This window comes from Scardinius erythrophthalmus (genome assembly GCF_964197995.2).
Source record: "Scardinius erythrophthalmus genome assembly, chromosome: 16".
Lineage (NCBI taxonomy): Eukaryota > Metazoa > Chordata > Actinopteri > Cypriniformes > Leuciscidae > Scardinius > Scardinius erythrophthalmus.
In genome coordinates, this window is record NC_138236.1 from 39,279,023 (window position 1) to 39,306,833 (window position 27,811).

Sequence of the window (27,811 nt, forward strand, 5' to 3'; positions counted from 1 at the left end):
GACGGCAGCTTTAAGTTATAGCAAATTATCTGGTCGTGAATTTTGAGCTGAAATTTCAGTCGTATTCTGGAGACACCAGATATTTATATGACATCTTGTGAAAAGGGATATAATGTCAACTTTTACTTCAACAGTAATGTGGATCATCACAGCTCGTTGTGCTTGTGTTTCAGGGAACGCAGTGCAGCAGATCGGCCTGAGTCTGCCGGTGATCATCATCAAGCAGGAGGAGTCCTGCCAGTGTCAGTGCGCCTGCAGAGACTCGGCTAAAGACAAGAGCACTGTCTCCTCAGTGGAGAAGACCAAGACCACATCACCTCCTCCTGCTCCTCCATCTCTCCCTGAGGATCCTCCATCAGAGCCCATCCCTGACCCGGTGACCCCTGACCCCCCCACCGACGGCCTGGATCTGCTCAGCCCGGAGACCACGGCCAACATCGAGGCCCTGCTGGACCAGTTCCCCAGCGGCGCCCCCTAGAGGTTCATCTGTACCGTGTACAGATGCGTATCTCACACACACCATCCAAACCAGTGGTTTATGGTGCACTTTTAAGGCAGGCAGAGCAGTTTAGGGCACCAGGCAGAGTAGCTCAGCTTCTCACAATGCTCTGAGTTAGCGCTGCTCGATTAATCGCAATTTACATGTAATCGCACTTAAATCGAATTGTCTTATCGCGATTTTGAAATCGCCAAGGCTGTGATTATTTGTTATGCGCAGCTTGTCATTGATGATCGGCTCTGTAAACGCTGCTCCGTCTGAACGCACTGTGAGTCACTTATAACGTGCATTTGAAAAAACAACACATCTTTCCAAACGTTTATGAGACCAAAAGCATTTATGCATTTTTCAAAAAGTATTTATGAAGCTCTTGTCCAACAAAAGATAACATTTAATAACATGCTTTTACTCCAAACTCACTTCATAAGGACAGTTGAGCTCCTCCTTCTGTGAGATGATGAACTTCTTAAAGAGAATAAGGCAGTCGTGTGTTTATTAGTCATTAGTTAAGCGTTTCAATCTTCTGTTTATTCAGATACAGAGATACTATGATGCCCATAGGGATTTCCTGGAATGATGTGCGTTATCATCGTGTGTGTGTGTGTGTGTGTGTGTGTGTGTGTTAGACACCCTCTGGTGTTCAGATGGAGAAGCATTTACTACCAATCAGCTGCTGCACAAACTGTGCATTAAATAATCGCAGCCTTTGCCAAATCGCGTGCGGTTTCGTTGCGATTAATGGTGCAGCCCTAGCTTTGAGTCTCATTAGCGTTTTAACCCCGCTGGATTATTAATATTTGCTTATAGAGATTCACCGTATAAAACAAGAGGCGTACATGCTGTACTTAAGTTTAAACTTGAAAATCCACTAGATCGATCATGGGATATATATGTTATATATATATATATATATATATATATATATATATATATATATATATGAGACTTCAACAGTAAGGTCTTCATCATGGTTTGAAGTCATCTACGCAAAGTCCTGCACATTGAAACATTGAAGTATTTTATGATGTGTAATTTATTGGAAAGGCTGCAGTGGTTATGATGATAATGTGATGTTTGAGATGTTTTATTTTACGGTTTGTCAGTCTGGATGACCTGCGATGAACATTGACCTGCCTTTTAAATGTAATTTAGAGGTTTGTTTTGGCTGCCTATAACTTAGTATTTAATTTGATAAATGTTAATTTATTAAAATACTCAATTGTTGGATTAATGTAGCTCTCTTTCCCACATTTTCAATCAATTTTCGCTCCCCTGAAAGATACTTTAAGTGGATCTCACGAAACCTGTCTAGAAATTCTTTGGGTCATATTTCCCGTAAGCAAAAGAAAGAGAGGAAATGTTTTTGGGGTTTTTCTGCATAAAGAAACGAACGGTTTAGAATATTTTGCCTATTAATGACCATTTCATCCGCAATTCTCATCATGTTAATGTAAAGAAATGTCATGTACATTTTTTTTTTTTAAACTGAATTGAATTTAGACTGATTTAAATTTTTCTTTTTATTTATGAAAAAAAAAAAGTCCTCTTGATTGTTGGATGAAATATGAACTCTTGAAACTCTGTGATGGAATCAAACACTGTCATCTTGCCTTTGTGACGGGCATGTGCTTGGGTTTCTCTTCTTTTCTCTCATTGGTTGTTACAGTTTGCAGTGTTTTCTGCGTCGCGTCTCCTGCACTTTCCTTTCGTGAAACACCCACGAGTCTCTGTTGTGAGTGATGACCCGCTCAGGGATTCAGAAGAACAAGCAGCAGTAAATATACATACTGTGTGTATAGAGTGTGTGTGTGAGTGAGTGAGTGAGTGAGTGAGTGAGTGAGTGAGTGAGTGAGTGAGTGAGTGAGTGAGTGAGTGAGTGAGTGAGTGAGTGAGTGAGTGAGTGGGTGGAGTGAGTGAGTGAGTGAGTGAGTGGGTGAGTGAGTGGGTGAGTATGTGTGAGTGATTGATAGTGTGTGAGTGATTGATAGTGTGTGAGTGATTGATAGTGTGTGTGTGAGTGATTGATAGTGTGTGTGTGAGTGATTGATAGTGTGTGAGTGATTGATAGTGTGTGAGTGATTAATAGTGTGTGTGTGAGTATGTGTGAGTGATTGATAGTGTGTGTGTGTGAGAGTGATAGTGTGTGTGTGAGTATGTGTGAGTGAGTGAGTGAGTGAGTGAATAAGTGTGAGTGATTGATAGTGTGTGTGTGTGTGTGTGTGTGTGTGTGTGTGTGTGTGTGTGTGTGTGAGTGAGTGATAGTGTGTGAGTGAGGGAGTGAGTGATTCTATGAGTGAGTGAGTGATAGTCTGTGTGGTTGAGCGAGTGAGTGAGTGAGTGAGTGAGTGAGTGAGTGAGTGAGTGAGTGAGTGAGTGAGTGAGTGAGTGAGTGAGTGTACGTGCGAGTGAGAGTGTGTGAGTGAGTGTACGTGCGAGTGATAGTGTGTGAGTGAGTGAGTGAGTGCGAGTGAGTGAGTGAGTGTACGTGCGAGTGATAGTGTGTGAGTGAGTGAGTGCGAGTGAGTGAGTGAGTGTACGTGCGAGTGATAGTGTGTGAGTGAGTGAGTGAGTGCGAGTGAGTGAGTGTACGTGCGAGTGATAGTGTGTGAGTGAGTGAGTGAGTGCGAGTGAGTGAGTGAGTGTACGTGCGAGTGATAGTGAGTGAGTGAGTGAGTGCGAGTGAGTGAGTGAGTGTACGTGCGAGTGAGAGTGTGTGTGAGTGAGTGAGTGTACGTGCGAGTGATAGTGTGTGAGTGAGTGTGCGAGTGAGTGTATGCGAGTGAGTGAGTGTACGTGCGAGTGAGTGAGTGAGTGTGAGTGAGTGATAGAGTGTGAGTGTGTGTGAGTGAGTGTGCGAGTGAGTGTACGTGTGAGTGAGTGAGCAAGCGAGTGTGCAAGCTAGTGAGTGTGTGTGTGTGTGTGTGCAAGTAATTGTGAGTGAGTGAGTGAGTGAGTGTGTGTGCGAGTAAGTGTGTGTGTGTGTGTGTGTGTGTGTGTGTGTGTGTGTGTGTGTGCGAGTAATTGTGAGTGAGTGAGTGAGTGAGTGAGTATGTGTGTGTGTGTGTGTGTGTGTGTAGTGCACTACCCGGCCCCGGTTCAGCCTGCGCTCGTTCGCCCTCTCCTATAAACCACTGCTGTAAAGACAATAGCTGACCGTAATGTAAATATATAGTAGATTTGAAATGATAAATGTTTAAGCCATTAGATTTTATTTGTATTTTTGTACAGAAGTGTGTGTGTGAGACGAGAGACGAGCCTCTGCACTGCCTTCACTGTCAGCTGTGTGTACAGTGTGTAGTTCTCCACAGATCCTGTAATTTGAGGACTGCCTTACAACTCCAGCTCTTTCATTCCTCACCGTTTCAGATCCCGACTGAGAACCGGCTTTGGAGAAACACTGAGCCTTTTCCTGTCCAGTGCCAAATAACAGCGTGAGGTCGTCGTTACGCTAGAATCGGTGCGTCGCTCCCTCAGTGTTGATCCCTTGATTTATTTATCCACTACATTTTCTTTTTATCCATGAGCTGTGCAAACTTATCACAGGAACATTACAGTTTGAACAACACAGTTCTTTCCCTAATGAACGGCACTTATCCAGCCGATAACCGTACCTTAATAATAATAATAATAATAATGCTTCTGACCTTATTGTTTGTTGACATTTCATATAGGATTAGTTACTTTACAGGATGAAAGATTAATTTCCACTGAAGCCAATTTTTATTCATCAACTAACAAAAACAACTATGCAATGTGTCATAGAGCACCAAACCACTCCATCTGTACATGTTCACACGCAAACATCACGCGTCAGCGTTCATATTTAGCATATGCAAGTCATCATAGAGTAAAACTGTCCTGTTGCATTGAATATTTCACGTTTAAAAGCCTTTTTTTTTCTTAACCCATCAAAATGTTGTGTTGTGTACAGTTATGTTTGATGTGACTTAATCTGTTGTTTTGTTTTGTATCTGGGCATTGCAATGTTTATATATACATACATATATATATATATATATATATATATTCCTGTTGAGAACTTTTGCTGCTTTATGTAATTTCTTTGACACTCACATGACATAAAAATCATGCATTTGTTTTAATTTTGGAAAAATAATGGTGAAAAACTACTCGCTCGACCTTCAAGATCAGCTTTTTTTCATGTTGAATCCGTGCTTTTCTGAATCATTCCACCTTCGTCAGGTGCCATCATCATCATCATTACGCTTTCATTCACACGTGGGTCTTTTGAAGGCATTAACTTATGATTTGGTCCTTCAGTGCAACAAAAATAGCTTATTAAACAGTTGCTTTTCATAGAAGATATTTATTCAGAAATTCTGATCTTCTGGTCCGGCATGTTAGTCGAGTCACAAATGCTTCCACAATGACTGCTTTTGATACCCAGAGTGTGAGGAAACTGTAAAGATCTGTATTTTTAAAGAATGTATAATGTGAAAATTTCTCATATGCTTGTTTTGTATAAAGTATTATGGCAAAGTAATAACTTTTTGAATCAAAAAGCAATACAATACCAGTAAAACCCTGTGTGATTTGTTACTTTATTTCTTGTTTCAGAAAGAAATTGTTCCATCCCAACACTTTCACATCAAGATTTTATTTATAAACGCACACACATACACATACATATTACAAATCATAATCTGCTCAGTTATCTGGTCCTGGATATGAGGTGTTCTCAAGGCCTTTTTCCTACCAAAATAAACACCTGAATGAGTAGAGTTGAAAAAGCCCTTTAAAACCAACTCTATAAAACAATATTAAAACCTACAGCAACTATTTTCTGGATTTCCAGCAGGTCGTTCATGATCGTGTTGCAGAGCCAGATCTGCTGCTTTCTGTCAGAGATTTTGGCATCGAGAGCCTCCAGATTTCTCTCAGACGGACACTGTTTTAAACAAATAATTAAATGCATGGTTTTCTAACATAAATGCAAAAACATGCAATTTACCTGATTTGTGTTTAGATCTTTTTCCTGGGTAATAGTGTCTTCGGGTTCTCCTGAAGCGGGACATTTAGAATAATGTATTAACCTAAGAAATAGTTCTTCAAATGTATGAAAATATCTTACCTGCAATTGATGCCATTTTTAGTTTTGGTTTTACATCCAGATGCAGGCGGTCTTAATTATATAAATTATTTATTAGTCATAATTAATTACATCAGCAAGTTAATTATGTTTATTGGTCTTAACAGGATGCACCTGGAGTATTTACACTGAATTAGTTGTTCTTGCAAGACCAAATCACCAGAGTGGAATTATCTAAATACATAAGTCATTTAAAGTCCCCCTGTGGTGAAAATCCAGCGTTTAATGTTGTTTATGTGTCTATGTGGTGTTTTTAATCTGCTTTAAGTCAAACCATGTGTAAGTTCATAAGTCGACAGCATTGCTGAGTATTTTCTCCTTAAAACTGCAGTGAACCAAAGACAGTCTCAGAAACGCCCGTTTCCTGCATCACAAACATGTGACCAATACCGTCACGTGTGGGCGGGGCTTGATAGTTAGAAGGAAGCTCTCTAATGGTTGGTTTGTGTGGAACATTAGCAAGCTCACTTAAAGGAGAACTCCGGTCAATTTTAAAGTCCAACTGAAATCAAATTGACCCTATTTACTTTGTTAGCGCATATTACTAGTCTTGTGGTGAACAATTAATCCGTGCAAGTTAATACACAGAAAACAATTGTTTGCCGTCGTAATCTTTAATCAAAGTCTGAAAAGTTACTTCCGTCTGGAATGGTGTTCCTTCTCTGATGACGTAGGTTTGACGGCTTGGTTTGGGCAACGCTTAACCACTCCCCTCAGACCGTTAGTCTGTAATGAGCAGAGATGGAGAGGAGGAGCGCTAGAGTAAAACCCTGCCCTCTGTTCAATATTCCTTTTCACTGGGAAATACGTCACAGCACTGGAGAAAAGTCGTTTGCAACTTCCGGTTCACGCGGACTTTAACATTGAGCTCATTTTTTGGTAAATTTGGAGTGCTGTCAGTACAGAGAACAACTACAAAAATCGGTGTTGCCTACACCGTGTTAGCCTATCCTCTTTTTTAAATTTGCACCCTGTTGACTTCAATGGGGCAAGTTTTAAACCTGCTTTTAGCCTCTTAACATCCTTGATGTGTCATTACAAGTGCACAGCTAATGTGAGTGATTTTATTCAGAGTGAACGCGGGTGAATCTGACTGCAGTAGATGTGAAAGGTATGAATAAAAGTGATGTTAATTCGGCCAGCGCTCATACCTGTATTTATTTCCTGTTTTCGGTCGAAGTCCATAGTAGTCGATTGTCGAGTTCACGTGCGTGATAACCTATGCACGTGAACTCGACAATCGACTACTGTGGACTTCGACCGATCATATACAAAAATCGTGTATAATATTAATTGCTGTATTTTTTATTATTATTATTATTATTATTATTATTCAGTTTGCTTGGTTTTTATTTTTATTGTATGTTATGTAACTTTTGTAATTCAGTTGTTGCCATGAAGATAGCTGCAGATGCTGACATGGCATTAAATAAAACTATACTGATACTGTACAACCATAGACTAAAACAAGAGTGTAACATTAGCAACGCGCTCATCAATGTCAAGATGATTAAAGAAGGCGGGGCTTCACAGTGTGTGTGTGTTTTTTTTTTTTTTAGTTAAATTACAAACATTTCAAGTAGGCTACAATCAATGCAACAAAAAACAAGATTAATACAAGGCATTGTAAATACAATTCAAAATGTATAAACCAAAGAATAACAACACCAACTAAGGTATAAATGTACATAATAATAGGGGCTTCACATTGTGACGTTAGTGTCTCAAACAAGCGACGCCATTTTCTTTGACTCGCGAACGCGAAGCGATGCGGATTATAGCCTACGAGGACGGAAAACACCGAAATTAAGTGTTTTTAGCTGCTTTACAATATTCATATTATAACATCATAGTGTATAGCAGGGATCAGCAACTCCGGTCCTGGAGGGCCACTGTCCTGCAGAGTTTAGCTTCAGCCCTGATAAAAACTCACCTGCCTGTATCTATCTAGTAATCCTGAAAACACTGATTGCCTTGTTCAGGTGTGTTTAATTAGGGTTGGAGCTAAACTCTGCAGGACAGTGGCCCTCCAGGACCGGAGTTGCTGATCCCTGGTGTATAGCGACATGTATGTCCTGTGTGCGCGCCTACACTTTTCTCATTTAAAAGTTACTTTTTCTTTGATTCGCGGTGCGGAGCAGACGAGAAGTTGCTTTTTAACAGCGAAACGTCGAAAGTAAGTATTTATTTCTCACTTATAGCCAAGTTTTATAACATCATATTGATTTATACCGATATGTTTTGTTGTGCACGTTTAAACGAGCCGAGACTTGTTCACAGACGACATTTTCTCTGACTCGCGATACGTAACGTTAGACTAACCAAAGCCCCTCATTAGACTTTCTCTGGACTAACCATGTTCGTACACAGGCCCGGCTGCAGAATGAAATGACTGAGGGGGCATGTGAAATTGTTAAGGGGGCTTAACTTTATACCATCAATGAACAATACACAATAACTTGCTTAGTAAAAAAAGATAAGCCAGCTTCATTTATTATGCATATATTAACCCTTTCACGCTTAATTTTAATATTCTAACTGACTCTGAGTTTTTTCAAGGCGACTGTTATTTTAGAATTTAGAACGTTCCCCCTTAATGTTTCCATGGCAACGCGTCATATTTGTCACGTGACACACCGCGGATATATCGCTTTTATCAGAGAATAGGCTTGTTTGAGATGAGCAAAATCTGCGCAGAATCGATCACCGGTGATCAGCGCGAGATGCATGCCGGTTAGAAATGTGTCCGAGAGCGGTCCGCCTTGCTCTGATGTCATGCTGACGTATGTCAAAAATCTCTCGCGAGCGCAAGGCACACCTGTCGGATTCTGCAGTCGCGCGCAGTTGCTCTCCACCGACTGCGCTGATCAAAAGCATGATGGGAAACGACTTGCTGACGACACAGCTTAATGCTCATTGGTTTAAACAACCGTGATGTATTGTTCTCTTTTAAAATGTTTGATTTTAAAACTCTAATATCATGTTTTATGTGTATATGTTATGTGTGAATATTCCCAAACTATCTGACAGTGCGATCTCTTTGGGTTATGCAGTTTAATTTTTATAAAAATAAAATAAAAAATAAAAACACATATGTCTGTATTAAAGAAAAAATGATTGATAAACATGTATTTAGAATGGAATTAAATAACAAGTACTTTGGGTGTCTTGTTCATTTTATTTATTTCCATATAAAAGCAACAGAACTTGAATTACATCCAGTTTATTAGCAACACTGTGCACGAGCGTGAATCCCGTGAATCCCGCGATATCCATCTTTGATCTCACAGGTGTCAGATCCACTGCGAGAAGAGAGATCTGTCCGGCTTGCCTGCGCTTTTTTCACTCCTCCTCTCACTGCAGCCGCCTACTCTCGACTACATTTCAGGCGAGGCAAGGCGCATCTCAAACAAGCCTAATGTCTAATATGGCGAGAAGTTTCACTCTCAGTACACTTCCGGCTTCTGAACTGGTTGCAGTTCCACTCTGATTCCATATGAGGGCGCTCACAGGACGAGTGCAGAATGAATGGAGGTCTATGGCGCTATACCAATAAAAATCCACTTTTCTCAGGATATAATTTTTTGTCTAGTAATTTGAATGTTGTATTCGAAAGGAGATGCAAATAAATTACAGATTGCTGGGTGTTAGATTTTTTTTGAGTCACTTATTTGCTTTAAAAAGTATTTTAAAGTGTCAATGACGTCATATACATGTACGACCAGAAATACTGCTTCACGGCAATCCTTCAGTCACTTTGGTGCGTTCGCGCTCTGCACTTTCTTTTCACTCGAGGCATCGACAACACAGCTGACACAGGTAAACACACGTGAAGAAGAGTTTTTGTTTTGTTTGTTTCTGGTCCCGCTGCGGATGACACGATGCCATCAAGCGGTATCTCTGGTCGTAATCAGTCCTTCACTGACCAATCAGCGTTCATTAGCAGAATGCTAGCGTGTTATGGGCAACAACAACTCAACTTGTAAGAAATCGAAAGGACATAAGTACTCGTTCATTCAACTTTCGACCTAAAACCCATGTTGAACTTGCAAAATCTACAATCAGATTTGAGATTTATCAACGGCAATCGGGTGAAAGAGATACATTTAGCCGTCTAGCCCCATAGACTCCCATTCATTTTGCACTCATGGCGATCGCCCCCCAGTGGAACTCTGGTGGTACTACAACCAAAATTCGGTACAATAGGGCTTAATAGGGAGTGGGCAGGCTCTCCGTAGACGGGCTCTGGCTTTTATTTCCTTTTCCCTTTTTGATTCAAAATACTCACAAACTTGCTTATCATGTCATCAACTATCTGATAAAAAAAATGTGTATGTGAGTGTGTTTGGTCATTTAAAAACCTTTATAAATAATCTTGATCTTGATCTATAACGTGAGATGGCTGTTTCTTTGCGCCGCGTTCTGAGAATCCTGTGAGTCATCAATTTCTCCCGAAATACATGCAAGAAAGTGGAATAGAAGAATAGAGTAAACTACTTTATAGTTACTTCCACTGTGTTTGTCTGATATGATGAATAGCACACGTCGGCAAATTATATTTGAATAGATTGTTATTGCTGCTTCCACAGACATCAGTGTGTATTTTACAAACTCCAAATGTATTGTTTTACTAGTGCTTAATGTGTATTTAATTGTCTGAAACCTAAAATAAAAATTGTGAGGTTGAAAACACTGCATAGTTGTGATATATGACAGCGCTGAGCGCGTCCGACTCTGGCTCAGCGCCAACCAACGCGCGAAAGCACAGTTTGAATCTGGCAGTTATGTCACGTAACCGAACATTCTAAATCCCATATGTGGGACCGTACTCTCAGGGGCACTGAAATAAAAAAAAAATCCCATATATGGGACTGTACCGCTCAAAAGGTTAAACATTTCATTTGTAACCATAAATACAAAAATGAAACTGAGGGGGCACAAATCAGATCTGAGGGGGCAATGCCCCCTTTTGCCCCCTCGTGGCGCCGGGCCTGTTCGTACAGATGAACTTTTTACCGCCGATCGCTGAATAAATACTTCCAGGTCATACACAAAATATATATGTGTCTCTTTATTTCTCCCTCTTTCACCCCGATCCAGACAGAGACTCCCAGCCGTTTGTTCCAGGGAGATTTCAGTAAGTCTGCTTTTAAAATGGCCGGTTAGTGACACTTCAGACTGCAGATCTGCGGAGACAACAGGCCTCGTTCAGACTGTCAGTCCAAATCCGATTAGATTTAGATATGTGATTTTTAACCGTTCTCACTGAAATCCGATCTTTACAAATCAGTTTCAGGCTACATTCATACGTGGTTTGAAGTCCTATTTAAATCGCATTTCTGGAAATCCGTCAGTCTGAACGATCTCTGATTGGATTTTGCGTGGTTTATGTGACTTTCTCACGGCACGTAAAACATAACGTCAGACGTTGTTATAGGAAACATGTAAGTCGCTGCCGAAACATTTTGAACATGTACATATACAAAATAAGTACAAATAAATCAACATCTCTATTGCAAACCCCTCCATGTTGCGGTTGTTGTTGTGTTTGGCGTAACGTTAACTTATTCCTACCGACGCAACGTCGCTGCCATAGAAACCAATGCAGATATTCCGGAAAACGGCAGACCTGCACGAACACACACATCGGATCTGCACGAACACACACATCGGATCTGAACAGTTACACACTGTGGACATCAATCATTTTACATCAGATCCCAATCGGATACACAGATTTGGACTGACAGTCTGAACGAGGCCTAGAGCAGCGAAAATGTACATTTCGATTTAATTTATGGTTCTCACAGTATTACAGTCTTTATGAAATACATATTATGTTATCACAAATTGTTAAATATATTACCTTTTTGTTGAATAAGTGGGTCATTCTATATTTAGGGGTACATTTCATGTCAGGCAAAAAGTCAGAAAATCAGTATTCTTTTTTGACCAATAAACTAGTTGGTTAAATAATATATGCCCTTAATGTGCTAAATTAGTTATTTGGCAAGCTTAAGCTCTAATGATTTTTTAAATATGTTAATTAAAATTTACATTTGATTCATTATTTTGTCAACTGTGTTACGGACAAATGCTGTGTCAAATGAAACATGAATGAAGTACCACATGCTAACACATTTGTTTGAAGGTTTACCCAAGATTTATCTCCAGAGATATCCCAATCTATTTTTCTGACGGTTTAGTTCACATTTAAAAGATTTATGACATAAAAACCACACATAACACAGTTGACCGAGAAAGTAACACAGTTGACAGGAGTAACACCGTTGACAGGACACATTAGAAGGAAAAGAGAAAACTTTCTTTAAGATGATAACTTTCTTTTTATTCAACAAATGTAAATAACAAGCAATTAAGCAAAGAGTTCAGTTAAAAAAAAGATTAATGAATATTTTATATTATCATCAAGGTAAATTAAGTTTTATAATGCATTATGACACTTCGGGTTGTAAGGACTGACCAGTCATGACTAAGCAGAAATAGACATATGTCAAATCTATAATAATATATAGGTTTAAGTCAATCATGAGGAATTCTGAATGCTTTATAACCCTTGACAAATGTGAATATATAATGTGTATATTATGTTATGGATACTGAGTTCATAGAAAGTGTCATAGAAATGTGTTAATCCTTGTCAACTGTGTTACAGTTGATGGGTAACACAGTTGATGGGTAACACAGTTGATGGGTAACACAGTTGATGGGGTAACACAGTTGACAGGTAACACAGTTGACATTTCGGCCATTTTGGGGCCTTGTGCAAACTGCTGGCCTTGGACTAGTTATTAGTTGACCTTGATTAACTTATGTTTTTATATTCTTTCTCTACACATTTATAAATATAACATGTGACGTAAGTTCACCAGAACATGTTGATAACACAGTTGACGGTCACTTAATCTACTCTATGCGCAGACAATAATATAGATAATATATTGAAGAGGAGAAGTTATGACTTAACACACTGTCTTCACATTTCCCTCCAAAAAAGGAATTGCATCACAGTGATGTTGGAAAATGTGACTTTGGAACAAACCATTGCTGATTTATAGGGGGTTTTATAGCGAGTAACACAGTTGACACTGATTTCTCGGACATACACAAAATGAATGATTAAATGTAGATGCATGAGCAAAATATTTTTTTAAACACTTTTCTCACAAGTTAATGATTATTTTGGACAAATATTTATTAGAAATATATACAGAAACATGCATTCTAGAGCTAATCTGAAGAGCAAAACCTCACATTTACCAAATCGGACAGCACAAAAACAGCAACTTCCAGTATAGAATATGCCATTTTTGCAAGATAAAAGATGGGTATCTGTTGGATTTTTGTATTAAATGAATTAGAAATGTCCCCTGATATAAAAGTGATCATTGATTGAAGTGAAAAGTTCATGATTTAAAAAAAAAAAAAATGATAATAGAGTCCATGGACATGAGATGTACCCCTAATTATAGAATGACCCAAATGCTTTGAAATGGGAATTTTTAAACGATTGTGGTCAACTTAATTGACCCTAATGAATATAACCATCATAACAGACACTGTTTGCCCATTAGCCTGCGTTTATTGTTGTGATGTTTATATTCATAAAGGGTTAGTTAAGTTAACGTTACATGAATTTAATATTTTAACATTATTTAACAAATTAAACATTAACTATAACTCAATTGACTGTGATGTTATTTCATAGCCAACATTTCATAAAGTAACTTGCGTTATTTAATAGGGATGGGACTTTTTATCGACAAAACGACCGACATTCGACACATGCTCCACTCGACAAAAAAAATAGAGTGTCGACATGTCGAGGGGGCGGGGCTTGTGGGATTTCCAAATTGCATTTTTTTTTTTTTTTGGGCTTTTAATTTATTACATTTCCTCGGTTACTTTAACCTCGGTTCCCTGAGAGATAAGGGAACGAGTATTGCGTTGCAAACGCTATGAGAAAACTCCTTTTCTCGAGAAAAGAACGACCATGGTGTGTAAACAGAACCAGCAGCGGAAATATGCACGATCCGCGAGTGCTGAACGTTCTGCACGGCTTTGATGGGTGCGCAGGAGGACACAAATGGGCGGTGACAGCTTCTTACAGTGGCGGGAGTTTTTTCCCCAGCGCCGTCAACAGAAAGAGCGTTAACTGTAGCCAGGTACGTACACACCACCGCCGACTGCAAAGAAGCTCTGGCCGCCCTGTCAAGGACGCTTGTCAAAAGGACGCCTGGCCGGGACTCGCTCTCTCTGCTCGTGCGTGCGCGCTTAAAATTTCATATTTTGTTAGGAACATTCACCCGCCAGTGTGGCGGATAGCCTTTTGAGATTTACTCGCCAAACAGAAAATCTACCCGCATTTGGCCTTAATTTCGGACACTGATGTAGAATATTTTCCACCCTCCGCATTGCTGCTGCTCTTTAAAAAAAAAAGAAAAAAAAAAGGCCGACAATCCCACAAAAAGTCGACACATGGGCCTCGACAGTCGATTTCCCAAATCCCGTGTCGTTCCCATCCCTATTATTTAACTTAAAGTTAAACACGATATATTCACACATATTTAATAAGATTTCAAACATCAAATGATTGATTATAAATTGTTTTTATTCACACAGTTTTGCAATGATATATAATTTGAAGTTAATGTGATTACCTATAACATTTCAAAGGAAAGTCGTTTAAGGTGAAGATAAGGAAGAGAAAGATGTACGCAAAGGAGATGTTAGTGAATGAAGTGAGGGCAGAAACACAACAGTACAACATTCCCCACACCGCTCTACAGGACTACAAATGTATAAATATATATATTCCCTTATCCTAATGCGGCCCTGACACCTACAGAAGAGCCCCTTATTTGTTTTATTTTTGGATGGCAGACCATGGCTTCCCAGTTACAAGATCCCTAGTCAAAATACTTGGGATAACTGGGATCATCAAGGAGAGCGGCAGGAGAGAGAGCGCCACTGTCGATGTGGAGACGGCCGAGCGATGATACCCCGTAGGAGAGACCTACATCTCTAAAGATGTAATCATGCACTGCAGGGAAAACAAAATAGAAATTCTCCACACACACATCCTCCAACCCACTGAAGATGGCCTTCTCCGCCGTGGCTTCCAGGATGGGTCTGGTGCGAGGCGATCTTGTTGTGGGGAAGAAGCCGTAAAACATGTTAACCCCTCACAGCCTTGAAAAACTACAACTCCCACCATTGGACTACAACTTTCCTACCTGGCTTTCACAGGTGTGGTAATCACTGTTGATTGCCCTGATGTGTTTGAACACAGTTAAGTTGATTGCTACATTCATTGTCTGTATGCCCTGAGGATGGTCGTTTGACCGAAAGCTTGGTGATTAAATTTGCTTAAAGGATTTAAGTGTGCAGACAGTTTATTTATTTTTTGAGATAACTTCAGTCTTGTTTGTCTGGCACCTTGGTGATCGTGAGTGTGGTTTAACTCCTTCAAAACATATACCCCTCACAGCCTGAAATATCAAGGCTGGCATCTCTCCTCCGTCCATGGGTGCTGTGGACACACACAACCCAGGTCATTTATTAACATTAACCAACATTAATACAATGATCATTCATCCTCTAAGCTGGTTGCATTTCTTTTCAAGTGTGCTAATGAGTTTCACTTTCTTGTGGGGAGGTGGGGAGAGTGCTCCCGTCTGCAGATGGAAGTGACGCCACTCCTTCACTGGCTTTTAGCAGGCAAATCGCCAGAAGTAAGTGTACCCTTTAAGCCCACTTTCAACTCTGAAGTCCAAAAAAAAAAAAAGAGAAAATAATATTTTATGCTGCTCATTATTTTAACCAATCCAGTGATTTGTTACCTCCCTGGCATTTTTTATTGCATACCAATCACATTTGGCAGTGTTGAGTTAGCCCCACCCATGTGCTGTCTCAGGGGACCTCACACAAAGTCACCCCAAAACTTCTGTGTTTTGGGACCCTTCAGAAATCAACACATTTCTGCAATTTTCAGCCATTTCTTTGGTAACTACATTGATATTACAATTACAATAACAATCCAACCGTCTCCATTGACTTTGCATTGTGAGAGGCTGCCTCCTTGTCATTTATGACTTATAACAAAAAAACAAAACAATGTCTAAAAGCTGCTATGTGACAAGGTGTACAGCAAATAAGCTAAATAACACAGAAATAAATTTTTGTAAGCTGTCGACTCCAAAAACATAAAAGTTTCAGGACATAAAAGTGGATCAATTGAGACAGAGCGCAACTAGTTCTCAAACTACTCTGAGAACTACGCCCACTGGAACGCGACATGATATTGTAAAAAAGAAAAAACATTCATAATTTTAACCATGCCGACTGCTTATTTCACCACCCTATGTGAGCCTGAGAGGAGGAGATATATTGAGAAGTTACATTTTATTGGTCTATGTCAGTGCCCCTTTTCCTTACCTTCCTTTTTTTGGAAAAATGATCCGACTGAATGGCCCAACGTGAAATACCCTGATATCTACAACTATTTGATCGAATCACCAGGTAACAGCATCATTTCACCTACGATCAAAACACACACTGTTACTAAAATAATGGGACAAGTTAGCTATTAGAAAGCTATATTAGCAAATTGTATTTGTTAATCTAAGATTTATATTAGTTGGTCTTGGTCATGGCTAGGGTGGTTGAGGGGAAAAAGGGTTTGGAAACGTGTTATGCATAAGTGTATGCCTATGTGTATGTATGAAGTGACGGCTGCAAGAACAAAAGTTGGTAATCTACACGGCTTGTAGTTATGTTTGTGTGGTATTAAGAAATGTCAAAAATGGGGACCAGGTGTCTTCAAAGGCTGATGTTTGCTTCCTTCTGTGTGCATTGTGTTTTTCCATTGAAATGTATTCTGAGATTAAATTTGTCCAATGTTTGATGTGGCAAGATTTTTTTGATTTCCAGTTTTGGAGAACTACTTTCTTAGCGACAGCTAGAGAGATGAGCAACGGATTCCTGTATTTTTGTGGGATATGGATTTCGGAAGAGTCGCCTATGAGACAAAGTGTTGGTGATGATGGGATTCTGTGGCTCAGGATAGTGGACAGTGTATCAGTGACTGTAATCCAAAAAGAGTGAACTGGTTGGCAGTGCCACATGGCGTGCAAATAGTCGTATGTGCTACCCAAAGTGCATTGTGAACAGATATCGGTGTTGTGTAGGCCCATTTTGAACATTTTACTTTGGGTGATGTGAGTTCTATGAATGACTTTATATTGTATAAGCTGCAGGTTTGTGTTATCGGTCATGGAAAATGTATTCCTACAGATTTGTTCCCAGTACTCAGGGTTGGAAGAGACGGCCAGGTCAGTTTCCCACTTGGTTGTTGGGAGTGTTATTGTTGTATTTTGGTTGGAAATCAATGTATATAGTTGGGAGGTTAATTTTTTGAAGTTATTAATTTTCAAAATGTCTTCTATAAGCTGGGAAGGTTGTAATGTATTGTTGGTAAGTGTGGTTTTATCTTTAATTTGAAGTCTAAGTTGTTGATATTGAAGGAATTGTTCTCTCCCAACCCCATATTTCTGTGTGAGTGTGTTAAATGACATGAAATGTTGGTTCTCAAATAAGTGGTGAAGATGTGTGATTCCTTTTTGTGCCCATGTGGGGAAATAAAGAGGTTTATTCTGTATCATGAATTCTGGGTTGTGCCAGAGTGGGGTGTACCTGTTTAATTCTAGTGATGATTTTGTGATTTGGTTTGTTTTCCACCAGGCTGTCAGAGTTGAATGGATGGTAATGTATTGGCAGAGTTTGGATTTTTTGATTGCTTGTGAGAGGAAGGGGAGGTCTGCAACTGAGATATTTGTGCATTGGTTTTGTTCCAGTTCTAGCCAAGGGTAATTATGCTTGTGTATATTGATCCATTTAGCTAGGTACTGTAATTGATTAGCCAGGAAGTATTGATGAAAGTTTGGTGCCTCAAGCCCCCCATGTGATTTTTTATTTTGTAGTGTTGAGAGTGATATCCTGGGTTTTTTGTTTTTCCAATAAAATTGTGTTGTTAATGAATTAAGAGTTTTGAACCATTTATCTGTAGGAGTGATAGGAATCATAGAAAAAAAGGTAGTTTATTTGGGGTAGGGTTTTCATTTTGACAGCAGCTATTCTTCCGATGAGTGTGAGTGGGTGTTTAGACCAGCGTTTATATTCATCTTCAATTTTCTTTAGGAGTGGAGTATAGTTGAGGGTGAAAAGCTCTGACAGCCTGGGGGAAATCTGAATCCCTAGGTACTTGATGTTGCCTGTGTGAAGGTGGAGGGATGTGTCCTGAGCTCCAGAATCCCATGCATCATCTGAAAGTGGTAGTAAAATTGACTTGTTCCAGTTGATAGTGTAATGTGAGACAAGGGAGAATCTGCTGATAATATTGAACGTGTCTTGAAGTGATAATCGTGGGTTCTGTAAATAAAGTAAAAGATCATCTGCATATAAACTGATTTTGTGTTGTGCGTTGTCTACCTGAATTCCTTTGATTATGGTGTTTTGTCTTATTGCTGCTGCGAGTGGTTCAATGAAAATGGCGAAGAGGGAAAGCGAGAGTGGGCATCCCTGTCTGGTGCCCTGATGCAGTGTGAAACTCTGTGAAGTGATTCTGTTAGTGGTGATGGTGGCCCTGGGTGATGTGTACAGTATTTTAATCCAGTGGATGAACGACTCTCCAAAACTGAACTTGTGAAGTGTATTGAATAAAAAAGACCAGTTTACCTTATCGAAAGCTTTTTCTGCATCAAGTGAAATGATAATGGTTTTCTGTTGTCTTTCTTGTGATATATTAAATAGATTAAAAAGTCTGCAGACATTGTCTGTGGCGTATCTATTTTTTATGAAGCCTGTCTGATCTGGATGAATGAGTGTGGGGGTGACTGTTTCTATTCTGGCTGCTAGTGCTTTGGTAATAATTTTCAAGTCAGTATTCAATAGTGAGAGAGGTCGGTAACTAGAAGGGTGAGATGGATCTTTGTTGGGTTTTAGCAGTAATGTCATGGCTGCTGTATTCATGTGTGTGGGTATGGTAGATGACGTTTTAATTTCTATAATTACTTTGTTGAATAGTGGTGATAATATGTCCCAGAAGTGTCTGTAAAATTCAGCTGGTAATCCATCTGGCCCGGGAGATTTATTGCTAGGAATTTTATTGAGTGCTTTAGTAAGTTCATTAAAGGGTTAGTTCACCCAAAAATGAAAATTCTGTCAGTAATTACTCACCCTCATGTTGTTCCAACCGCGTAAGACCTTTGTTCATCTTCGGAACACAAATTAAGATATTTTTGATGAAATCTGAGCCATATCTGAATCCTCCATAGGCTGCTATTGTGTCCGAAACTTGCTGGCCCAGAAAAGTTATTAAAGAGATCGTTAATATAGTCCAAGTGACTCCAGTGGCTCAATCTTATGTATATCAAGCGACGAGAATACTTTTTGTGCGCAAAAACAAACAAAAAATATAGCTGCAAGCAGCAATTACCGGGGCCAAGCAGAATAAGACGACAAGACATGCCAACATGTCTGAAAGTGTCAGACCAACTGCAACAATGAGCAATTAAAGACATTTAAAGAGGATTTTTGGCAAAATGCCTGAAAAATCATAGAAACAATAATTAAAAATATGATTTGATGGATTATCACTTTCGACCAATAGGTGGCGCAGTTACAAAACTGATGTGATGTGGTCAGAGTGAAGTTACAATGACACATACAAAGTTTGGTGTCAATATGTCAAGGCATTGCAGAGATAAAGCCTTAATTAGTGCTATTAGCATCATGCCTCAACTTTGTTGCTGCGCTATACGAAAACGGTTTCGTCTATCGACACGAAATCCATAACTTTTAGTCGGCACGGTCTGGAGATGATACGATTCAATTTTGGTGAAAATCGGACAAACGGTCTAGGAGGAGTTCGAAAAAGTAGGTTTTGAATGAAAATCAAGATGGCGGACAAGAAGTTTGACCAAATAAGGAAAATTTGGTATCTATGTTCTCGGCTTGACCCAAGGAATCTATTAAGACCAGTGGCATTTACATAGGCCGATGTATTCAAAAGTTATTAGTAGTTTTGGAAATGTTGTTATAACTTTTGACCACTAGGTGGCGCTGTCTCTAAATATTTTGGGTACCTTCAGGGGATGGTGCTGATGGCACATTCTGAGTTTCGTAATATTACACAAATGCATTTGTTAAGTATAGCATTTTATTTCACAAAACTGCATTGAAGTCAATGGGAATTTCATATTTTGTTCAATTATAGCGCCACCAAGAGGCTCAGTCCCACAATTTTTTTTACGTGTCCTCAGAGTGAGCCCATACATATGTGTGTCAATTTTGGTGAAAATATCTCAATTCGCTTCGGAGTTATAGACATTTATATGAAAAAACACGAAAAAAATGACTGACACATGACTTTGATTGGAAATTAGTACCCCTAATCATCAATATTTTCGCATTTGGGCATTGGCGTATAGCTATCGACCTATGTTTCCAAACTTCTGACGGTGGTTTCGTCTCGATCGGACTAGCGGTTTCAAAGATATAGCCAAATGTTTTTTAAGCGCTAAATCACAACGCTACACAAACCGTAAGGCGAAACCTAGCATGTTTGGTATCGTAGGACTCGGCAACGATTCAGGAGTCTAAAAAGATGAGTTTCGTGAAAATAAGTCGACCACACCCATAGTTATAAGCATTTGGAAAAAAAAATTCACCACTAGGTGGCGCTGTTTCGAAACTTCTCAGGCTCATTCAGGGCATCGTGCTGATGACCCATGCCAAGTTTCGTAACAATCCGTTCATGCATTCCTAAAATACAGCATTTTAGCACATAATTCAAAATGGCCGATATGGCAAAATTGGATATCAGTCGACCCGGCATGTCGCCCTGAATCTATCAAGACCAATTTTATGATTTTTGGACAAACTGTTCAGAAGTTATAAGCAAAAATAGCCATTTTTCATATCTCCGGACCAGTAGGTGGCGCTGCGCCGAAACACAGCATGTAGCCTCAGGTCATGCTTGTGATGACATGTACCAAGTTTGGTCTGAATACGATAAACCGTTGCAGAGATATAGCCTTACGACTGTTTTTGCTAGCGCTACGTAAAATTTATTCGTGGGTTTATCGAAAACTGTTAAGCGAATCAACTTGAATTCCATAACTTTTGGTCAGCACTGCCTGAAGATGATCTGGTTCAATTTTCGTGCAAATCGGACAAACCGTCTAGGACGAGTTTGAAAAAGTAGCTTTTTCAGAAAATTAAAAATGGTGGCCATATTTATATGACGGAAAATGACGTCATAGGGTGCAATCGAATTGGCATGAGCTCAGGAATCAGAGAGAAAAAGAATTTTGTTGATTGGCCTTACGGTTCAAAAGTTATTAGCAAAATAAAAGTGAAACTTTGGACAGGTGGTGGCGCTAGAGGGAATGACTTAGACACACCAAAATTGGTGTATTTAATGTTGGGACTGTCCTCTATCAGAATGTCAAACCAAAACAACTTTCCCGCATTCGGTTCTATGGGCTGCCATAGACTCCCAGTTGGAAGAAGGAAGAATAATAATAATAAGAACGGGAACAGATACAATAGGTGCCTCCGCACCTTCGGTGCTTGGCCCCTAATAATAAGAACGGGAACGAAAACAATAGGTGCCTCCGCACCTTCGGTGCTTGGCCCCTAATAACGACTTTATTCCACTATTCATTTCCTTCTCTCTGGACCTCTCTGGTTCACGTAGTGTTTTTGCGTAGCGCGTCCGTGTTACACGTCACCACGTAGGCTCACAATTGGCCGAAGCGGGTCATGTGTGTGATGCGTGATGACGTGCAACACAGACGCGCAGCGCAAAAACACTACGAGGTCCAGAGAGAAGGAAATGAAAAGTGGAATAAAGTCGTTATTTTTGTTTGTTTTTGCGCACAAAAAGTATTCTCGTCGCTTGATATACTTAAGATTGAGTCACTGGAGTCACTTGGACTATATTAACGATCTCTTTAATAACTTTTCTGGGCCAGCAAGTTTCGGACACAATAGCAGCCTATGGAGGATTCAGACATGGCTCAGATTTCATCAAAAATATCTTAATTTGTGTTCCGAAGATGAACGAAGGTCTTACGCGGTTGGAACAACATGAGGGTGAGTAATTACTGACAGAATTTTCATTTTTGGGTGAACTAACCCTTTAATGCTAAGGGGTGTGTCTAAGATGTTGGTTTGTTCTGCAGTTAATTTTGGCAATGTCAGACTGTTCAAGGTGTCGATTTCTGATTGAGTAGGTTGATGAGTGGGGGAATAGAGGTTGCTGTAAAAATTCCGAAATATGTTATTTATATCCTGTGGGTTTTGATTAATGTTTCCTGCAGCGTCTAGGATGGCTGGGATGATTGATTTCTCTTTCTTGTATTGGAGTAGATTTGCTAAATATTTACTGTTTGCTTTATTACTATATTGAAGACCATTAAATTTCAGTTGCTGAATTTGAAATTGTGTTTTTTTTTGTATGGCTATATAATATATTAGCTATGTGTGCAAGTAGCTGTAGCTTGGGCCAATTGGTAGCCTATTCGTCCAAAAGCTTTCTGTCAGATAAATGCTATTATTTTGAACGATGGTTTGTTGTAAAAAGAAAAGAAGTGTATTGACATTAAAAGTATTTTTAGAATTAAATTGTACATAAATAGTTTAACCAAAACAAATGTGTTTATGTCTGAGAACATAGGCTACTAGTACTTACCTGCAGACACTGAAATGACATACACTGTGTGATACTGTACAAATATTTCTGAAGTTGGCAACCCTATGCATAATTTATTTAGCTTAGCTTTAGCCTCTAACATATTTATTAATAATCAAGAGACAACCTTAGCTTTATGAAAGTTACATCCCCAATAATGATTTACTAAAAGTTTGTCATGAGAAGAGTATCGAGTTAAAGCTGATTGTTTGTTATTTGTCTTACCTATTGATAGGAATTTATACTCATACAACAATGAAAAACTACCGTTCATTGGATGCCCACAACTTTTTTATCAGTGGTTGGGTGCAAGTGTTGCACCACCACAAACCAACTAACTCAGACTGCGTAGTTTTTAAGACTGATGTGAAGCCATCCTGGAGGATCACAGACCCATCACATCACACATGGGTTGCTGTGAGGAGTAATGTGTTGTGTTCTTCTGTGCAGATTGGCCAATAGGTGGCGGTAGAGGTTCGTGATATGAGATATTGAGAACAGAAGAATAAGAGAGTCTGAAGTGTTGCACCTGCTGCTATCTTTTGCTACTTATATTGTTCATTAAAGAATTCCTTATTTAAGAATGCCTTTCATTCCTTCTTACTGAGGATATAATAAATGGAACTGTTGTGGCAGCCCATTGTGACTATGGCAGGGTAAGATCAAAGCAGATACCAGCAAAGTAGAATTTTACACTTTGTTTTAGGTTGTTTTAGGATCTGTACCAATTCACTGTCGTTCTTTCCCTATTAGGCTTGGAGAGACATGTTCTCATGTGGGGGCTGTTCTTTTTAAGCTAGAAGCATCTGGCCGTCTTGGTTTCAACAAAGTGGCATGCACTGATCTTGCATGTCAGTGGAATAAGGTGTGCACTAAAGAAGTAGAGCCAGGCTTAATTGAAGACATTAATTTCTATAGTGACTCAGCTAAGGCAAGACCACCTGCCAAGAGATGCCAACAGAAAGGACCTGTACCTCCAGCTACAGAAGCCCAGCAAATGCAACTATTGGAGATGGTGTCCTCCACAGGAACCAGTGCAGTGAGCCTTAAAACACACAGAACATTTACAAGATCAGCAAAGCTGTGGTTCCACAATCTTGATGGCATATCAGAGGATGATATATTGAGCATTGATAGAGAAACTGTAAGCCAGGCGAGCAGTGCCTTATGGCACAGACGTAGAGTTGGCATGGGTCACAGGATCAATTGAACACAGAGTTCTCCACACCTCTCCTGCTCCATCACTCATTAATACCATATGTCAACCTAAGAACAGAGCCATTAAGACCCCATGTATCCTCTGGGGTAGGAATCATGAGAGTGACGCCCTTGAAACATATAAGATAGCATTAGGGATTGGCCAACCAAAACACGGAACTTCGAACCAGATTTATCTGCATGACCAAGTGGGAACATCACATGTCAACTTTCAGGTGAAGAGGGCTGGGTCCCGTCTCTCACAGGACAAACCATTCATTGGGGCATCTTGTGGTGTCTATGTAATGTGTGGCTGTTGTGGGCCAGGAGTTATTGAGGCCAAGTGTCCCTTCAACTGGGGCCAAGACATGGGCAGCGGTCTAGATCAGTGGCTCCACGACACCAGCAGAGCGCAACCGTTTCGAAAAACAATCACTTTACCCAGGTGTACAATATAGTACAAAAATGAACAGCTATTTGATTGCAAAATGCTCTAAAATAGTTTCCCAATGTTGAGGGCTGAAGAGAGGCGGGAAAGGGCAAGTTCTTTATAGTATAGATGGGTACAGTATGTCATTATTTTGTAGGCGCAGATGGAGATGTTTGTGACAAAGAATTACTACTGTGATTTCATAACATGGACTCCACAGTTGTGTCATCTTTCGGGTACCCAGAAGTGAAGACTTCATCTGCTCTGCTGTGGGAACCATCACCGACTTCTGGACCTGCCACATTCTACCGAGACTGACCCTGAACACTCAGGTACACTGCACGGTGTACTATCATCTGCATGAACTTGCCAGATTATGAAACCGCAAATACATATAGTATGTTTTAACATTGGACCTTCATTTAAACACCATTCAAAAACAAACATTCAAATTGGCAATACAATTTTTGTATTGAATATTCAGTATCTATATTATCATCAATCTCACAGTACAAATTTTATGATGTACAATTAATCTATCATTTCATTTCAATTCTATCATTGCTTTTTTATATAAGTACTTTCCCTATGATTAGGAACTGGAGCACAACCCTGCCAGTTGTAGTAGTGCCACTATCGCAGGCACTGAGGCAGGGAGTAGTGGAGCAAATGACAAGAGTGCAGTCAAAGGCAAGAGAAAGGGCAGCAGAAGAGGAAGTGGTGGCAGTGAAGGCATCATGACAGGGACCAGCAGAGGAGCAGAGTGATGGTACTTCCCAATAGAACAGTTAGACCAGTAAAGCCAGACATTTCATGCTAAAGTTCATTATATAGACCCCTTTTGCGCCGACGTCACAGTTACGTCACGGCGCTAGCTGGAGGCAAAACAAACGGAAAACTGGAGGCGGCCAATACAAACCAACACAGATTCGGCTACATAATAAGGAGCTTAAATTATTATATTTATTATTAAATGTCGTCTTGTTGTGTTGTTGGGTGCAAGAATCGATGAAAAATGAGTATGCTGTATCTGGAATTTTTATTTCTAGAAAATATCCACATCTTTAAAATTGCACCGTAATATGTCACTCTTTACATTGTCGTCTTCTGTCTGGCCGTGGCGCTGGTTAGGCAGAACTGTGGATCGTACACACAAATCTTTACATGACCATTCAGCACATAGTTATAGGCATCTAAAGTAGGGCTGGGCGATAAAACGATAACGATATGTATCGCGATAGACACCTAATCAATATCATTAAAAAATGTGTTCGATAAAACGTTCGATAATTTTTTTTTTTTTTTCGTTGGAACCAACCAGCAAAGCAAGTTTGATTGCATGAACAAAGGCACTCACTCTCTAGTAACTAGATAAAACAGAAAAAGTCAGCTCGCCTGACTTAAAGTCTGACCGTAGTCAGACCAATGTCGTCTGCAGATTATGCAAGACCGTCGTCAGTTTCTCTGTTATTCGCGTGCTGATGCGTTCTAGCGTGTGCGTTTCTCAGCGCATACATGTGAAGCTCACATGCACTAAAAGCCTGTCTACCAGCGCCTGAATACTAAGTTATCTTTCGAGTCTTATTTTGCTAATACTGTTATATACACACAAGGTTTACATAAACTAGTCGGATATGTCTAAAGTAAAAGCAAACTTGAGAAAATTGAGAGAAAATCTGTTTGTCAAATGCGTGTATAATAGACGCGTCGCGCGCAGCTCTTAAAGAGACAGTAATAGTAAACTATCCTTAAAGGGATAGTTCACCCAAAAATAAAAATTATCTAATATTTTCTAATATTAATATTTTGAAGAATGTGGGTATCCAAACAGTAGCTGGTCCCCATTGACTTCCATAAAAATATACTATGGAAGTCACTGGGGTACATCAACTGTTGGTCATTCTTCCAAATAACTTTTATTTTCAACAGAAGAAAGAAACTTATTCGAGTTTAAAACAACGTGAGAGAGTAAATTATGAAAATTAGAATTTTTAGGAGAACTATCCCTTTAATGTTAATAAAACAACAAAATGTAAAGAGAAAATCACTCACTGCTCTTGACTAATAACTTTATTAATAGCTTTAATAAGTATCAATGTATAATTTATAGAAAATAGAAAGAAATAGATTTATAGAATTTATAGAAAGAAATCGTAATATTATATTTTTGCCATATCGCCCACCCCTTTATAAAGCATTTCTTACGTATTCTTTAATTTTGCACCTTAATGTTAAGAGATAATTGTTAAGTGTTCATTGTGATTTTAGACTTTTGAGTTTTCCATGGTCGTGTTGACATTTCTGCCTTTATAACTGATGGGATTATAATCAAAGGTAGGTTAAGTTTAAAATAAAAAAATCTTTAAATGTAATATATTTGTCTCCTGGACTGGTCCTTATTTTAAATATGTTATAAAAAAATTCAATAATTATCGATATCGACCGATATGAAACACTTATATCGTGATACAGTTTTCAGCCATATCGCCCAGCCCTAATCTAAAGATTTATATGTCCTCAGTTTCTCTATCGGACAGGGGTAGAAGTCAGGCCACTCAACCGTTGGTAGCAATAACGTTAATCCTGTCAGATCGTCCATCCATTGACTGAGCGTGTACGGTCATCTGGTTCCGTCCGTTAAAATTAACTTTTGCAAATAACAATCGCGGTCCTGGACAGTGAGTGACCTTGCACATTAAGATAAAATTGGATTTTCTCCAGTCATTGTTAAAAAAACAAGCTAACAAACTGGCAAACTAGCGTTAGTGAAGCGGCCAGAGGGATCTTTCTGCCTCCAGCTAAGCTCCGCCCACACAAATACGTCACCATGTTTACCAACTGTAAAAGGGTCTATAGGTGCAATAGTTAATTGAAAATGAGCTGTAAACGAGCAATATTGCCTTCAACAGGTATGTGGATTGTCATCTGGGATTGTTATTGTAAACTTACCACACTGCTGGACATGTTGACTAAAGCTGCACACACATGAACAATCAACAGTCAATTGTTGCCTCTTCTTTGTTTTGCCTTTCATCCATTAGGCTCTTCACCAAACGCATCAGAATCGGACCATCCAGGATGTGGAACCGTCCCTTGAGGACCCCAATCACTCTTTCTTTAAAGGGGGGGTGAATTACTGTTTCATGCATACTGAGTTTTTTACACTGTTAAAGAGTTGGATTCCCATGCTAAACATGGTCAAAGTTTCAAAAGTTAAGTTGTACGTTTGAAGGAGTATTTTTGTTCCAAAAATTGTCCTTCCGGTTTGTCACAAGTTTCGGAAAGTTTTTTTCGAGTATGGCTCTGTCTGACGTAAGATAGAGCGGAATTTCCTTATATGGGTCCTAAGGGCACTTCTCCGGTAAGATCGCGGGCGCGCGCGCACTCATAAAACAGAGCAAGAGAGTGAAAGCAGTTCGCCGTCAAAGCGCCCTGCCCGGCTTTTGGGAAATCAATGTCACCAAAGAAGTGTGTTTTTAGTTGCCAGGGCAAGACAACCCTGCACAGATTCCCAAAGAACCCAGCGTTAAGGCACCGGTGGATGGAGTTTGTTTTCCTGAGCATAAACGGAGTTGTGCAAGACTGTTGTTCCCTGCATTTCGACGATGATTGTTTTATAAACAAAGCCCAGATCGTCTAATGCTTAAGGATCGAGCAGTCACAATGATAAAGGTTCGCGGTCGTTGGAACCGGACGGTGAGTAAAACTGTTGAACAAATGTCTCTGTGTGTTGTTACTAGCTCGGCGCGTTAGCACAGCTTTAGCTCCGCCCACACGGCCCGCCTCCAGCCGCTCGTT

General features: G+C 39.6%; 2 protein-coding genes across 2 annotated transcripts in view; one reads left to right on the forward strand and one right to left on the reverse strand.

The window, feature by feature from the left end:
• Positions 1–1,378, forward strand: part of mtf1 (metal-regulatory transcription factor 1) — a 28,122-nt gene extending 26,744 nt beyond the window's left edge. The window contains exon 12 of the mRNA XM_081389102.1: positions 174–1,378. Coding sequence (XP_081245228.1) covers positions 174–478 — 305 coding nt within the window. The 3' untranslated portion in view covers positions 479–1,378. The remainder of the gene's footprint in view (positions 1–173) is intronic.
• LOC308704148 (NLR family CARD domain-containing protein 3-like) overlaps positions 1–27,811 on the reverse strand; it is a 1,230,758-nt gene that overhangs the window by 1,048,953 nt on the left and 153,994 nt on the right. The gene's annotated exons all lie outside the window — the stretch shown is intronic.